Raw genomic sequence first — 15,947 nt, forward strand, 5'->3', positions numbered from 1 at the left:
GACTATTCCCAATCTCAAAGGGTTGTTTTGAATGTAAAGTCTTTATATTCAAGTTGAACAACTAATTAAAACGAGGAGAAAGCGCACACTGGGGTCGACAAGTCTTCATGCAAAGACAGTAGTTGTTGATCCTCCTTATGACTTTAATGTTCTTTATTATGGTTGCTCCTTTGCGATCTGACCCTTTTGATCATATACCTAAGTTACTTTCTTTTGAACTAAAAGATTTGATCACTTTTGTTAGTATTTCTATTCAGTGTTAAGTTCAAGTCATGATTATAGAAATGAAACCAGAATAAAAAACGGATTATACTTTTTATGATACAGTCCCTTAATTTTATATTTGATAAAACTGGTCTTATTTTCTAGTTCTTTTTATTGCCATATCCATTTAGTTGTGGTGCAGTTGTTTTTGTTTTGTTTGTTTTTTATATATAAGAAAGGGGAATATGTGCCTTCATTCTTCACCTAATGTGAGAGAGGAAATCAAGTTTTTGCAAGAGTCTAAATTTTTATAATTACTCTGATTATCAAAAAACATAGACAACTTTGTAATAATTACATAAAGAATACACATTCACATTTATGTCTTTGTGAATACCTACAACTATATGCATTAAACTACAGACTTATTTGTCTCAGTCATCTCCTGAAAAGAAGCCACACTCAGGACCAATAATCAATCTAATTTATCACAGCTACAGTGCAGATAATTTATTCTGTCTCTGTCTGCATTACTTGATTTGTAGTGTGGAATGTGTTTTTCTGGTGCTGATAAAAATGGCCTCCAACAGATTTGTTGTTAAAAAGAACCCTTTTTTTGGCTTGGGGCTCTAAATTCAAGGATCATATTCCATGTGTAAAAGACTAAAAGTAAAACTATTTCTTAGCCTCGAGCAGGTTAGATTTGTTGCATACACTATGTGTGTGCATGCAAGTCACTTTCATATTCCTTCTTACCATTATTAGGGTTGTCGCCAATAATATGATGCCGCCCACTCCAGTACCACAGCAGCAGAGTAGCATCCCTGGACCCAGAAACAATGTAGCAGTCTCCACCAATGTAAGACTCTGATCTGGCCAGACAGGTCACTACGTCCCAGTGTCCAAAAATGATCTGGGTCAGCTTGCCTATGGAGAACAGAGAAAGTACATGACTTCAGCACTGGCATTATCCCTAGTTTGAACCAGCTAACACAATTTAATTGTCTGACTCATATGTTGAAAATGAAAAACTTTGGGGCAAAAAAGTAACCAGAAAGACAAAAGTTTCAATCTTCAAAGAAACCTTCATTTTGGAATGACTTGTAGTGTCTGTTTGGCACTTAAATATCTAAACAGCATCTTATAGTAGTAGCAGCAAATTCAGAAGGGAATATTTCAGTAGATACAGTATATTCATCTATTTCCCTACAATGTGTCAGGAGAGAGTTGCACCGATACTGTATCATTACTGTCATAGCACTCTGTCCTCCACACATCAGTGCACACCTCTGTAGGAAATAGAGTTTTACACTATAACCTACCTGTCTCAGAGGAGTACACACGGAAGCTCTTGTCCCAGAAGCCACACACCAGGATGTAGCGGTTGTCAGCTGTCACCACAAAACAGTGTGTGGTGATTTGGATGCTTTGGTCCACTAGGTCTGTGATCTGACGCTTGTTGCTGCCAGTGTTGTTGGCTGAGAAGAAGAAGAAGAAGAAAGAAACTGAGATGGCACAAACAATTTTTACCTTGTAAACTATAGCTCCTACAGCTAAAATAATTATTAATGACAAATTTGGAATTCTGTTATTTTATTTTGGTTGAGTCTGTGTTTTCCCCTTTAAATTTACTCACCGACCAGTGAATCCATCTCTATGGGGAGGTGATGTGCCTGTTCCAGAGAGTAGCCTGGTGCTCCTCGGAGACCTGGATTCAGGTAGGCATACACAAAGCTTTCACTGACCACTGCACATTTATACACACAAATACACATTTTCCCTTTCAGAGCCACATTCATTCATAAGCTTTGCCATAAGATGCACATATTAGAGGTCCATTCATCTTACTATGGTTATTTACCCATATTATCAAACTTCATGGAGTCATTTAATACATGTGAACAAGCCTGAGTTAATATTATATCAAAGTCATCACTAAAAATGGCATGACTTTTATTCTTTCTCTAAAAAAGCAAAACTCAATTTTCTTCCTTTCGAACAGGATGGTAAGGGTGCTGCAGCTGCATTCATTAAAGACAGCCACACACTGCGCAGTCTTTAGTCTGGCGCTCCATGCGTTTCTACTGTGACAGATGGGGACGTGTGAGAAGAATGTGGTCCAGTTGTGGCCTAATTGCCCAGTAACCATTGCTTTGGCCCTCTGACCCTGAGGTGAGGTGGATTCTTAGGGAGGGGCTTTATGGATAATGTTGTTCACACATGTCTGAAAAGAAACATGTGGAAACACTCATGGTCAGCTTACCTGAGAGGTGCTAGCCATGCTCATAGACAGCTCGCAACAGCTCTATTATGAGCAGTGAGCAGCTTTTTGTGTGACTGTGATGAAGTGATTTTGCAGCGCCACTGCTGTGGTAGGTATCACATGTGGTGTGGCACACTTTTTCAGAGCGCATATGTCTGTGATTAAACCTCTAACCTCCTATGTGAGCTCGGCTCCACTCACCTACAGTGTTGTGCCATCGATTGACGGCAAACAGTCGGCTGCATGTGACAGTAACCACAGCGGGTATAGTGAGATGGGGTAGGGTGTTGGCAGCCACATGGGTTACAGGCGAATTGGATGGAAACTTCAACACCATGATGACATCCTGCTGCATCTGGTCTTTGAACATGAGAGGACTCTGCGGAAGGAAACACTGTTGAGTAGAAGAGAGAAAAGACAAAAAGTGGAAAAAGATGGAGGGGCATGATGGGGAGAGAGGATGAGCAAAAGGAAAAAAAGGAGCAGGACAAAGGGAATGAAGAAGATGTAAAGGAGTGGTATGAACACATGAGAGAAAAAGAATGTAAGAAGGATTAGTGTGGAGGTTGGAGGAAAAACTAGGTTCAGAAACAGAGGAGAACTTCATGCAGTGTCACCACTGGACAGTTTTCAGACAGGGGATTAAGACAGAGGTGGACAGAAATACTGGGATGGAAAAGACAACTCGTATGAGATGATTCATACAGAAAAATGCGTCAAAAACACTAACTGAAATTGAAAAAGGTTGCACTTTTAAAAATATGGTCCTTTCTATTTTTCCCATTGCAAATTCTTTTCAGCTTTTACAATGCTAAGGCTGCATGTGTGACAGGAATAAAAGCAACCATGACTAATGATCGTGTTTGGAAGAACCACTTTAAGATCTCATCATACACTTGATTCTATTCATCCAGATCTCAACACTAAACTCATCTTTGGCAAGAACAGATAATTAAAAATATTTTTATAGATCTGTTTTTTAGTTATTTGTATGGTCTGAAAACATAGAGGATCATGTGCAGCAAATGAGAGCAAGGTTATTACATGGATTAGACAAGGAAAATCAGATTTCAGTACAGAGAGGGCAGCCTTTAAGGCCAGTAGAGAGCACTGTTCCCTTTAAACTCTCAACTAGCAGGCAGAACCAGCTATAAAACACTGCAGGCTACTGGTACTCCAAACCGTTTACACATTGAGGGTCTATGACCTACATGAAGTAAAACTATCTCAAATATTTCACCTTTCTTAGAAAAGAGTAGAATAGGAAAAACAACATAAAGAAGCGACAACTCATGTTAATCTTTTTTAGATTTGTGTCTACCTTTAAGGACTTTCACTGTAACACACACTAGCTTTTCACGTCCTTCCTCCCACACATACATACACACACACACACACACACACACCACATCCAAAGGTGCAGAGAATGTTCCCAGCATGCTCTCTCTTCTCACCAGGTGCATGGCGGAGCTGCGTGGAGGATGTGGCTCGATAAGCAACTGAGATGGCGTCTGTCCAAAGCTCTGGATCTGCGCCTCTGTGGCCTGCGGGGGAGAGAGAAAGAAGGGAGAGAGTGGCTGTCACAATCAATATGCATCAAAGTGATGGGTCAATGCGTTACTTGACAATGCAAGCAAATCCTAACTCAGCCGTGCCTCTGAGGAAGGGGGGGAGGTAAAGGGAAAGGGGTGCACTCCCAATCCGCCTGGGTGCTCCCCCTTCCCCCCTCTGCCTGCAGAGTCATCCAAGTGTTAGTATGGAAGAGACAAGCCTTTTCCTATTAACATGCTTCAGTTAACCATTCCCATTTCCAGGAGCAGGGGCCCCAAATGCACAAACGTTAACCTGGAGTGACATCCAGCTAGAACTGCAGCAGGCCGGCATACTTTCAGATGTTATTGTGCTTGAAACAAAGGAGAAAATCATGTGTACACACACACACACACACATAAAAACACAACACTAAACAAACAAGATGTGGTGAGTTGGTTAAAGGTAAAGTACAATGAAGGATGATTTGTAGGGTAAAAACTCTGAGCCTTGAAGCTTGTGACTAACAGGGAAAAAATAAAAACAGCCACTCCGGTCATATAACAAGAGGCAGGAAAATAACACCAGAAGAATCAAACAAATATTTTTTTAAGAAAATGCTAAAACTAATCTCTTGTCCTTGTAATGACAGTAAGAGCTGCTGAGCTTGACTGAAAGCAGGGCAATCCACGGAAGGAGTGATTGATGTGACTGGAGCTACTTCCACCATCAGAGGAGCTTGTAGACGTCCGTCAATGCCATTGTGCACAATGGAACATACATCGCTCAGCCTTTCTTCTGCCCCTTCTGACTGCCTGGGTGAATGGCCCTCATTTTCCTCTGCCTGTACACACCACTCAGTATCAAAAGGACCCATTGGGTAGCAAATGCCACAGCAGGATATGTGGCACGGAGAGTTTGGAGGTGATACAGAATTAGGACAGGCCACCTGCAAGGCACACAGTTGGCCCCAACACTGCCTGATCACTTCCTATCTTCCACAGCAGCAAGAAAGGTACTGTCCACACAGATGAGTGCTTCTGCATAGCTGTCAAAATTTCACATGAGTTCGTGAGCATATTTGGCAAACATTAGGGGTTTCTTCATAATAAACATCTGACATTATGGGTATTTAAGTTTAGGTTTGAGGTCACAATGGCTGATTACAATAAATAAATTTATTACAATAAGACAGAAAGGGAATGTGGAGAACATTAATTATTTTTGCTACAGTTATTTTATAAACAACAAAACTGGACTGCTGAAAGTCTCAGTTTGGAATTCAGCACAGTGTCTTTCTTTCCCTGTGTTTGTTTTATCTTAAGAGTATGTTGGTGAAGAGAAATTTGCTCGTTGAAGGTTAACCCATGAACTTGTATATTTGGAAGATGATCAAAACACATTATTTCTCAGCTACTTAAACACTTACCCTCAGAGATGTGTGTCAAAATTGTAAATCCACGTGGATCAGAGGTGGAGAGTAATAACAGGTTATTCATGAGTTTAAGTCATTTCAGGCTTTGCTTTCTGGCTGATAAGTGACACTCGTTGCTGAAGCTATTCAAATAATCTCCCCTCCAAGCAAAAAAAACATGTTGCTTAAGTGAACACCAAACACCTAAAACTGCATCTACTTGTCCATGTGAACCCAAAGCATTCTGAGGTGAGGAGCTGCTGTTCTCCCTGGATCTACTTTGGGATTTCTAAACTGATGACAAGGAGTCTGATGCAGGATGATCTCCCATCACAACCCTCCAGTGCAGTCATGCAATGCAGCTACACAACAGCTCTGTCACACAGATTGCAGACATGGCCTTAAGATGACCCGGTAAGAGGCGTGGAATCATGCTGAATCACAACACCTGGGATCGACAGTGGCAGCTACAAATATATACCTTCTCCTTTAACCTTTGATAAATATCATAGATTAAAAACAATAAACCACTACAGGCTTTTAAGCAACATGAACAGATGACATAAAAACAAAGAATTTAAATTGGTACCAAAACCATACAAGTACAGAAACTAGGCTGTCTTCTCATGTGATGACACTGCTGTCCATTCTTTACATACCACTGGAAATTGTTTTAAAATAAGCTTGTCTGGATTTTAATCCTCAAGTTAAAAAGAAAAAAAAAAGAAAGAATTGCCTTGAGGGTGTTTCTTGAGTGACAGCTTTGGAGGTGACGCATATAACTGTAGGCAAGAGCAAAAAATGTCTTCAACAATATGTCCACCTGTAAGTGACTTCCTCTATAGCTGCTTTCATCACAGATGATGCAAATTAAAATCTATATGTTGTGTGATACAGAGATGGTAATGTCAACTATTTGAACACTTGCGTTCCAGCACCATTAGAATATCAAGTTGAAATCAATTTAAAGAATGTCAACTGCCTCCAAGCTTGTCATAAAGCTAGCGACAATGCACTTTGCTGTCTTTGTTGATTCAGAGGTGGCAGGGGGGGCAGCGGCAGGAGGAGCAATAGAGTCCCACTGATGAATAATTTGTCTGTTTACTTCTGAGTGACACAGTGGGGTCTAAATCAAGGGGTTGCTGTCATGTTTTTCCATAAGAAAAAGGGTGTCAGGAGAGGCATCGCAGCGAAGGACTGTTGTTCCGGCAGTGTGCCCAGTAGAGCTGTCACTTCTTCCTCAAACACAGACCAGAGGGCCTGGCAGCATGTCAGATGGTGTCATCATTTTCATCTGACACGCACAGGGAAATTATCTCTCATGACCTCTAATTTCTTGACATTTCAAATGCCTTAATTGTTGTGACTAATGCCAGGTCTGCAGTTTCACCTGTCAGACCCAGAATGAATCAATACCTCAGAGTCAATCATCACATTTCAACTGATCTTAGCGTGACAGTCACTGGGGAAATTTCCACGCTCCACCTCCTTGACTCATCCAGGAAAGTCACTGACTGGTCTGTGTGGGATGGTAGGAGCAGTTAACAGTGATAGGAATAAAATCACAACACATCAGCAAGTTTCAGCCTGCCAAAGTTTCTTAAACTTATTGCTGCTGGTGAAAGAAATGGTTTGACAAACTTCAGCTAAATGTTTTGGTACCACCAAGATAAATTTACCATTACGATTTGTATCTGCAGGAAATATTCTATAAATACATATGCATTATATTAATATAATATGTAAATGGGTGCATTTATATATGCACAATATGCATTGGTGATCATAACTTTACAAAACTGCCCAAACAAAACAATAGCAGTTTGAGACACCAAACTTCTGTCTACTGTCTCAACATAGTAAATAAAATTCTTGTATCCATATCTGGGTCAACACAAAAAGTTAATTAACTTGTACATTGCCCTACCTCTGGTAAAAACATAATTAAAGGTGCAGAGTGGTAGATGTTGTAACAGTGAAAGGCAGAATTACCCATTGCCTCATCATCTCCTTTGAAACAAATTGTATGCAGTCACAGAAAATGCAAAAAATACTAAAATTGTCCCACAGTAGGTTTAATTTTTATCTGCACTGAGCTACTTTACAGAGATGATAGGGCTCATGCCATATTTATGTAAATATTTCTTAAAATAATAAAAACCAAACCTTTCAAAATATTGTCTGATAATTAGATGAGCCAAATCTTTTGCAGGTGATTTGCATAGTGGTCACTTGATAAATAAAGGCGCCCCTGGAAGTGACAGTATATAAATGACTTGTTTTGCAGACAGCAGATGGTGAATATCACAGGGAGAGGAGAGCTCGCACTGGAAAGTGCCATGATGCATACCAGCTGCTGCAGTCTCTGGTCCCCACTTCTCTTGCAATTAAGCTATTCAGAAGTAGTACAATCAAAGCTAAAACTTATTCAATTAATCTGTTATATAAAAAAAAGAAGCTTCACTCTTTAATGTATTTACTTGGTGACCTTTACTGACTGATCAAAGAGCTCGGCTCAATTATAAAGGGAAAGAACATTCAGAAAATTAACTGTAAAGAGAAAAAAACAACAAACGGGGCCATACAATTCTGATGTTTAGATGGATAACTACTGTAGACTAATGGTTTATTATGAGTGGGAAGGTTAGTATCAAGTGATCAAAAAAACAGAACACTCTAATCTTAAAGCGAACACAGTGAATCAGCATTTCTGCCAGTTTCTCTCACATTACATTTGCTTGACATAATAACTGACAGACAGATCCATGATATAGAAGCTGCAGGAGCTAAAACCCATCCAAGGACAAATAGACACTGGAAGTTATGTGCATAGTTAATATTAGAGTGGGGGAAACGGTCGCCATGGCAACATGCATGAGTGTGTGCATGTCTATGAGCTTTACCTCTCTGAACAAAGGGTCAGTGATACTGTCCAGGCTGATGGCGCCCTCATAAGTCAGGTAGTGAAATACGTTGAGGGCACGCACTGCTTCTGGGCCTCGCTGTTTGTAGCCGAAAATAAGGTCAATCCACTGATGTAGCTGACATGACACAAACTCGCTTTCCAAAGCCTGTCAGAGGAGTACAGGGCAATTAGAGGTGAGAGGAACACAGTACCAGGGCCAAAAGACAAAGCAAACTGAACCTATAAACACAACAAACACAGCCAACATATAGTACAGCAAAAAAGTATTCTATCAGAATGTTCCACTGCCATCAGATACAGAATACATTTCAATAAGATTAGATTAATAAACAATAAATGTATACAAACTCTGTTATGTAAATAATCCATGTATGTGTCTTGTGCAGTACAGTTTGTTATATGGATGGTTAATAGTTCTGCTATGAAATCTTTGATATTTTTTAGATTTTCTATATATTACAATCAGAGAAAAAAAACACACACTAATGGCATCAAAACTGTTTTAAATGCAGTGAGAGAGCAGGAATAAATTCACAGGTAGCGTTACAAAGTGTCTTCTTAAGTGCTACATTCAGTCAGGGAAATCTGACATCTTTGGCCAAAAACTATAGTTAAGGGAAGATTGAAAACAGCACAAAAAACAAACACTGCTCTGCAGTGGAGTGAAATAACAGGTTAAAGAAATTAATTACAATTACATTGAAATTAGGACTAAACAAAGCAGCTATTAATTGTGCCTTTCAAACATGCTTTCCAATACTTCATTATGATTTTAACTTATTCATCTTTGAGACAGAGGTCTACCCCATTTCAGTTCACACTGGGCTGCAGCTCAGAGAACAGCAAATGACATTTTGCAGATTTAGCAGAATGCAATAAATAAAAACAATCATGGTCTAAAGGAACTTTAGTCCTTCAAAACAGAGCATTGAGTGGAAAGAAGTTGACATAATGAATTGGATGAAAAGAGAATTGCACTAAAAGATGTTGATAACATGACATGAAAATAAGGATTTGATAGACTTTCTATAGTATATCTCTATCAAAGCACTGCAGAATTTGGGCTGTACCTCTTGGTCAAGCTAAAAATAATTTCCATTCACTAAAATAACTGAAGTATTTAACCTTTATACTGGCCACAGATATTACAAGAGAAGCAGAGAGACAAGTTCCTGCCTATTAATTTAATGAGGTAACTCAGGGCAAGCTTCTCATACTTCTCTATCCACTTAAAAGTGTTTTGCATGAATACAAAAAAATCATTCAATACTAACACAATCTATTGTCTGTCTGTAGATGAAAAATTGATTTAAAAAATAAAAAAGGAGATGAATTTTTTGTGGGAAAGTTAGTGAGAGAATCACAATAAAATGTTAGACTTAATTATAAAGTATCTACGAAAACCATGCAATTAAGATTATTGGATTGCTCCAGAGAATGGTACAACATAATACCCATGCATGCTGAGGTGAAGCTTTGCTAGAGAAATTTACACTCCTCCCCTTGCGTCAGGAATAACAGCCATTACCAACAAAGCCTTCTCGAGCACACAGAGGCAGAATTTGCCACAGGGCATATCACGACAATTGAAAGTGGCACATGCAAAGATGGGAAGTGGGAGGAGGAGAGGAGAGGGAGGAAGAAAGAAGAAGAGGGAAGAAAAAAAGAAAGTGAGAGAAAGGGGGAGGCAGTCAAAGAGATTCACTGACAGAAATGAAATAAAAGAGGAAGTTAGTGTGGGCTAGCTAGGGAAGAGAACAAAAGAAAGAAAAAAATAGAGGCAGAGGACTATGATTTTCTGGGTGTTTGAATACACTGAAATCTAACAATGGAATACAGCATAACACATATTCCATCAACAGTGAGAAAATATCCACTGAAATGTATTTTTTCAAGTTTCAGTTTGTCCTTTTTTTGTCTCAGAGATGCAGACATGTCTGTAACAGTTCCTTGCTTCTCCCAATCCTCTCCCCCAACTCTGCTGGTTTACAAGCCTGATATAGCTCAACCAGGCAGGGTGGGTAGAGCAGGAGGAAAGGTCACCTGCATAAAACCAGCCAAACTGTGTCACTCCAGCTGAAAAGGTCAGCGGTGTTCCCACAGCGTCCTTCCACCTCAAGTGCAAATACACTGTGGCCCCTAACCTCAGGATATGTTGTTTCTTCCTAGCTGGTTTTTAGGGTTGAAGCTTTTCATTTCACCCAAATTAAAAAGCATAAGCATGCTATTCAGGATCCCTCCCCGAAATTATGAAACACAGTTTTGTTTCATTGGGAAATAACAGTTGGGTGTTTCATAAACTTATAGAGCAATCAGAAATCGGCGTTTCATTTCAAATATGCCTCTACTTAAGTTTTAAACAATAACTTTACATTGTTTTAGTTTTAATGACCTATAAATATCTTGAATGTCAACACTTATTATGTAAATACAACCCTTTTGGGAAATCAGACTTTATCTGAACAAATGTCTCAGATCTCACGTAGTGTTCCTTAAACCTGTTGGGAATCGCATGCTGATGAGCTGTCTGTATTAAACACACGCACACGCTCAGGGGAGGGGGTCCTGCTCCCTACCAAAGAGATGGGGCCCGACATTGCAGAAGGTAACACTATAGTACCAGGTTGCCCTCAGTCTTGAGCTTCGGTGACATTGGGGTCGGGGGTGCAGTAAGAGTATTGAGCGATGTGCTTTTTGAGACAGTTCATGAATAAGACAAGATGACATAGATGAAATGGAAGGTTAGACTAAAGATTTGGTATTTGATTTATGCGCTGCTGTGAGGATGAAGAAAAGACAAAAGTTTAAAATTTGGGTAATATAAATGTTAAAACACTCATCACTTCTGAATATGGACACACGGTCGATACATATATAAGTACTGCTTATGTAAAGCTAATAAAAACTAAAGAAAATGGGTAATGTTTTGTTTTAACTCATAATAAAAATAACAATATAAATATAGGTGGGAGTTATGAATATTACTCGCAGTATACTTTTTTTATGCTCATGTTATTTTAAAGTTTTTTTTTTATTAAAGTTTTGCTTTTGATTTATATTTAGTCTTCAGTACTTTGGTCCATAGCTGATGATTAAAACATGTACAAATATAAAATACTTGACTCCTGACTCAGATGCTTGCTTTATTTTATTTACTATTTTCCAATCACTTTTTCACAAGTTATTTTGTAATAACTCCATAGTAAATATTTCAAAAATAATAAATAAATACAAATATAATATTTATTTTTCATTTTTAGAGGTAAATTGTCATTTTTGGTTTAATATAATGACTTTTTTACATGCACTTTTGTTTAGGTTAAAACTAAGTTTTTATATAAACAGATATTTTTAGATTTTAAATACATACAAGTTATTATCATTATTATTATTACTTCTACATGACTGTAAAGCTTACCATCCTGTTTATCCTAACAAGGTCTTCAGGCTTCTTGGCCCATGCCGGCAAGTCCACGTCACAGATCATGGTCCCATCCTCCCTCATTCCAAGGTGGTAGCCATTACTGTTGACAAACATCTCCGGAAGATAGTAGAACTCAGGAATCAGTTCCTGAGGAAGAGAGATGTTCATCTGTTACAACTCACTAAAAACACAAAAGACATACCTGTAACTGCCAAACATTTCAGAAAATAAAAACATTGTTAGCACCAAGTGACCAAAAAAAGAAGAAAAAAGAAAAAAACTCTTTAGAAAAAAAAAAAAAAAAGACACTCTGTATCCCACTGAGATGAAGTGAAAATTCAAGGGGAAAGGTAACACAAACAAACTGAACAGCGGGCCATGAGAAGGTCGTTCAGAGGTGCTAGTCCAGTTATTCCAGGCAGAGGTGTTAGGTGTGTTAAATGAAACTGGAACTGAGTTGGGTTTTTCCTCCCTGGTCTCTGGGCTCTTGTGATGGGGTCAGGACCTTGCTGTGGAGGGGAAGTCAGCTTGGTAAAGCAGCCCCAAATGTAAAGCCTGGTGTGATTTCCAACGTGGAAGAAAAGGGTAAATATTTACTTACGCTTTAAGACAAGACTATTACGACAGAACTGTCTTCAGTATTCTTTGATACATGAATTATTCTATTATTTTAACAAAAGATATCATCATGAATACGCGTTTAAGAAGGAAATCACTAATTTGCCAAGACTTTTTCAGAGTAACTCATCACCACAAATATTTTCTTATACCTGGCAACATTCTTAAATATTAAGGTTTTTTTAATTAAGTGACTTGCTGTTACTGCTTTTTTGTTTGTGTGAAAACTTTGATTCCAAACATCAATAATTAATCTCTTTCAAAACATGTAATTATTTACAATTCTATTTTTAAAAATGTGTGGAAAATCTAAGATCTTTAGCATGCTTAAAAAAAGAATATGTGCTAAAAATGATGACATTTTTAAAATTATTATTTGAGATATTCTTGGAGAAAAAAATATACAGTCCTTTGTTTTGATTTTTTTTTTTTTTTTTTTTTTACTGTACAGCAAAAAAAGGTTCATTAAATCTGAGGGTAAAAGACATAAGCACACGTGAAATGTGGACCCTTCACTTTGACCTCATTACCGGTTGACTGATTAAGGTTTCTTTGAAGGCTGACACCAAACTGTAGAAATCAGGGAAACCAATGAATAATCTGTTCATACTCATTCAATTCTTTTTTATTATCACTGCATCATGTAATGCAGAATTGTGTTTTTCTTGTGGATCACCTGAGACATAGGTTAGCATTAAAACACATAAGATATAAAAGGATATAACAACACAATGCTATAAAAATAAGAAAATCATAAATAGGATACAGCCACCTGAACAGTAACAGAGAATATGTTTTATAGGATGGAACATATTGCACATTGCAGATTCCATAAAAATCTTAGATGAAGTCATTTGTTTGTTTATTTTTGGCCCATAAAAATGAGCAATTTAAAAGCAAGGACTGCCTGTGATTTATTGATTTATCTTTAGGGTATGATACAGATCAATACACATTCTCACCTGTGCTACAGTTTATTGACATTATATAAATGGTGTTCCAAGCATGGATTTATGTGTAGCTTTTCTCAAAAAATAACATTTGATATCTAATCAAAATTAGGCTTTGAAAGATAAGAACTAAAGTCCTGTATATTTTTTTTTTCTTTTAAGATGTTGTTTTAAAGGCACAATATTCTATTCAACATCTGTTGGGGTCTGTCACTGTTGCACTACAAAAAAGTGTGGGAATGAAAACTGCTGTGCAATGCACTCCTCTTCTAAGAGGCAAAAAGACGTACTGTAGCGTAATAGCACTATTCTGTCAACAAATGTACCAAATTTTTTATTGGCTTAATATGTTCAAATGCATCTAATGCTTAATATAAAAAATACAAATAAAAAAATTGGGATAATTAATTGTCCAACTGACTAATAAGTTTATTTGCTATGCTCGTTGGAAAACCAAAAAAACAAGTTAGAAATACCTGCTTTTTTCTAGGAATGATAACATAGGACAATTCAAATCAGTATCTGAACTCTTTACATCCACTTAGTTTTACAAATGCAGGTTTAGGTTCAGTGATATTATGGAGTTAAAGGAAACACACCATGCTGAGATTTTAGGCTCCCATAAATCACCAGGTTTTGAGAGTGTAAGTTGCTATGACATGATACAGGCCAGTTTAACTACTGGTCTGCTGCTGGTCGAATTTCACCTCTGCGCACGACAGCAAAGGCAGTAAAGAAACTATTCCTTTTTATTCCCCCTCTCTTACACATACGTAGCCATCCACACAACTGCACTTTCCCTCCCCTTTTTCTGCTGTAAACTTCCTGCTGTAACTCACCGCCAAGCTGTTAAAACTGCCAGCTCCGTTTTCAAGCCACCCTCCCATGGTAGCCATTAATTCTGCAACAGCATCGTAATGGGCTAACAAGTCAATCACTCAAGCCTCCATTGCTTTACACTGTGTCACCTTAATGACATGTTTGTCAAAATCTGTCACCAGTGGAGTGCTGCTGGATTCCTTCAGACAACATAGTGGCAGTTTTTTTTTGTGTGTGTGTGTTTATGTGTGTGGCTATATGCCCACTAGTTTAAAGAAAAGTCTGCTCTTTTTGCCCACGGGCAGCTATGCCAGCATAGCATGACTGTACTGTATGTGCACACAAAAATAAATGAGCAGTATGGAGTCACATTAACATTAATGAGAGGATGGTCGAGGAAGTGAGAGTCTTGGTTGGTGCAGAAGTATTTCCATTTGACTTGCTCTTTTAGGAGGTCATCCCTATCAGAAATTCAGCTTCCTTGTCATCATTACTACAGAAGGAGGTTGGGGTTAATGAAAGAGAGACCCTGGTTTAAAAAAAAAAAAAACACGAGCTCCCCTTAAATCAGAGGCCCAATAAGCTGCTCAGTGATCTGGACTCAAACTCAACTCAACCCTGTATTGCATAATGTCTTACCTATTGTGGTGGCATTAGACAAAACAATTGTTTTTTTATTGGACACTTTATTTTGATTTGAATAGATTTATTTAGAACAATGTTTTTTTTTTTATTCAACACATGCTATTCATTAGCATGAAAAAAAGGAGATTACTTGGACAAGCACAACAGACAGGATGACAGCTATTACATTGGTACTGACTTGCAGTTTGCATAGGCTGCTCCATGACTAAACCAAACAACCTTTTGTGCAATATTTTTCCTCCTGCAATGAATTATGAAATGCTGTTAGCAATCCTACACAGCCCTTCACAGTACAACACTTCACTTAATAGTTTAGCAACCATCCTGTGTGTAAAAACAAATGCATGCAGACATACAAGTAGTTAAAAGTAGACTGTATTTGTTAACAGGGTGATGTTTGACTATCAAGTTGTTCACTGGCTCACAGTGTTCTACCTCTTTCTCACATAGATTGTTGGCTCTCCCCCAGATCCTGGCAAGTAAAAGGCTCTGCTGCACATAAAAGACTACATTTTAAATAGCTTTTGTCATTAATGCTTTATTAATTGCCTGAGGCAACACTACTCGATCCAGGGTGTGCTAGAAATATATGACACTTTGAGGTCAGCGCGTATCCCTGCTGCGTGTTATGCAGTGGGCAAAATGAAGGCAAATCAGCAGGGTTCAGCATTTTCAGTGAGCGCTCTGAATCTGCAGAGAGGTGGCTTTGTTTTTTTTCCTTCAAATGCAGGCTTTATTCAAGATTATTTTACCTTTGAAATAGTTTGGTTTTCTGCATGAAGTATAAATGTGTACTGGGTATAGCTGTGCACAGTAGGTCCTTGTGATGTAGTTGTTTGGATAAGGCAGTTATAAATATTTGTAAACTTTGTTTTTGCAGTTTATCAAGGAAGGAAGGTGTAGGGATCTGGAGTTTTAGCCCCGCCTTGGGGCGGCTCCTCCTGCCCTTCTTTTCACAGGTGATCCAGATCCAGCTAATGAGGACTGCTACTACTTAAGTCTTCAGCTGAGACCAGATCTTCGCTGGAGCATCGAACCTCCTGGGTTAGATTCTCAGCCACAGTTTCTAACCTAATGTGATTAAGTTACTGATTACGTTCTTTGTGCACCTTGACTTCAGGTTCTTCGCCACGCTACGAGACTACGACTATTAC

At 38.4% G+C, this 15,947-nt stretch overlaps 1 protein-coding gene across 2 annotated transcripts in view; it reads right to left on the bottom strand.

Annotated features, from left to right (window-relative positions):
- nbeab (neurobeachin b) overlaps positions 1–15,947 on the bottom strand; it is a 179,904-nt gene that overhangs the window by 5,704 nt on the left and 158,253 nt on the right. Inside the window, exons 46-52 of one of the 2 annotated variants that reach the window (XM_037980314.1) lie at positions 11,756–11,908; positions 8,315–8,482; positions 3,922–4,011; positions 2,669–2,846; positions 1,841–1,912; positions 1,527–1,682; positions 961–1,131 (exon numbers count right to left, since the gene is read on the bottom strand). In XM_037980314.1, the coding sequence (XP_037836242.1) occupies positions 961–1,131; positions 1,527–1,682; positions 1,841–1,912; positions 2,669–2,846; positions 3,922–4,011; positions 8,315–8,482; positions 11,756–11,908 (988 nt within the window). Of the gene's footprint in view, positions 1–960; positions 1,132–1,526; positions 1,683–1,840; positions 1,913–2,668; positions 2,862–3,921; positions 4,012–8,314; positions 8,483–11,755; positions 11,909–15,947 lie in introns of both variants that reach the window. The other variant, XM_025005976.2, reaches the window with a different exon arrangement.

Source organism: Kryptolebias marmoratus, linkage group LG2 (genome assembly GCF_001649575.2).
Source record: "Kryptolebias marmoratus isolate JLee-2015 linkage group LG2, ASM164957v2, whole genome shotgun sequence".
Taxonomy (NCBI): Eukaryota; Metazoa; Chordata; class Actinopteri; order Cyprinodontiformes; family Rivulidae; genus Kryptolebias; species Kryptolebias marmoratus.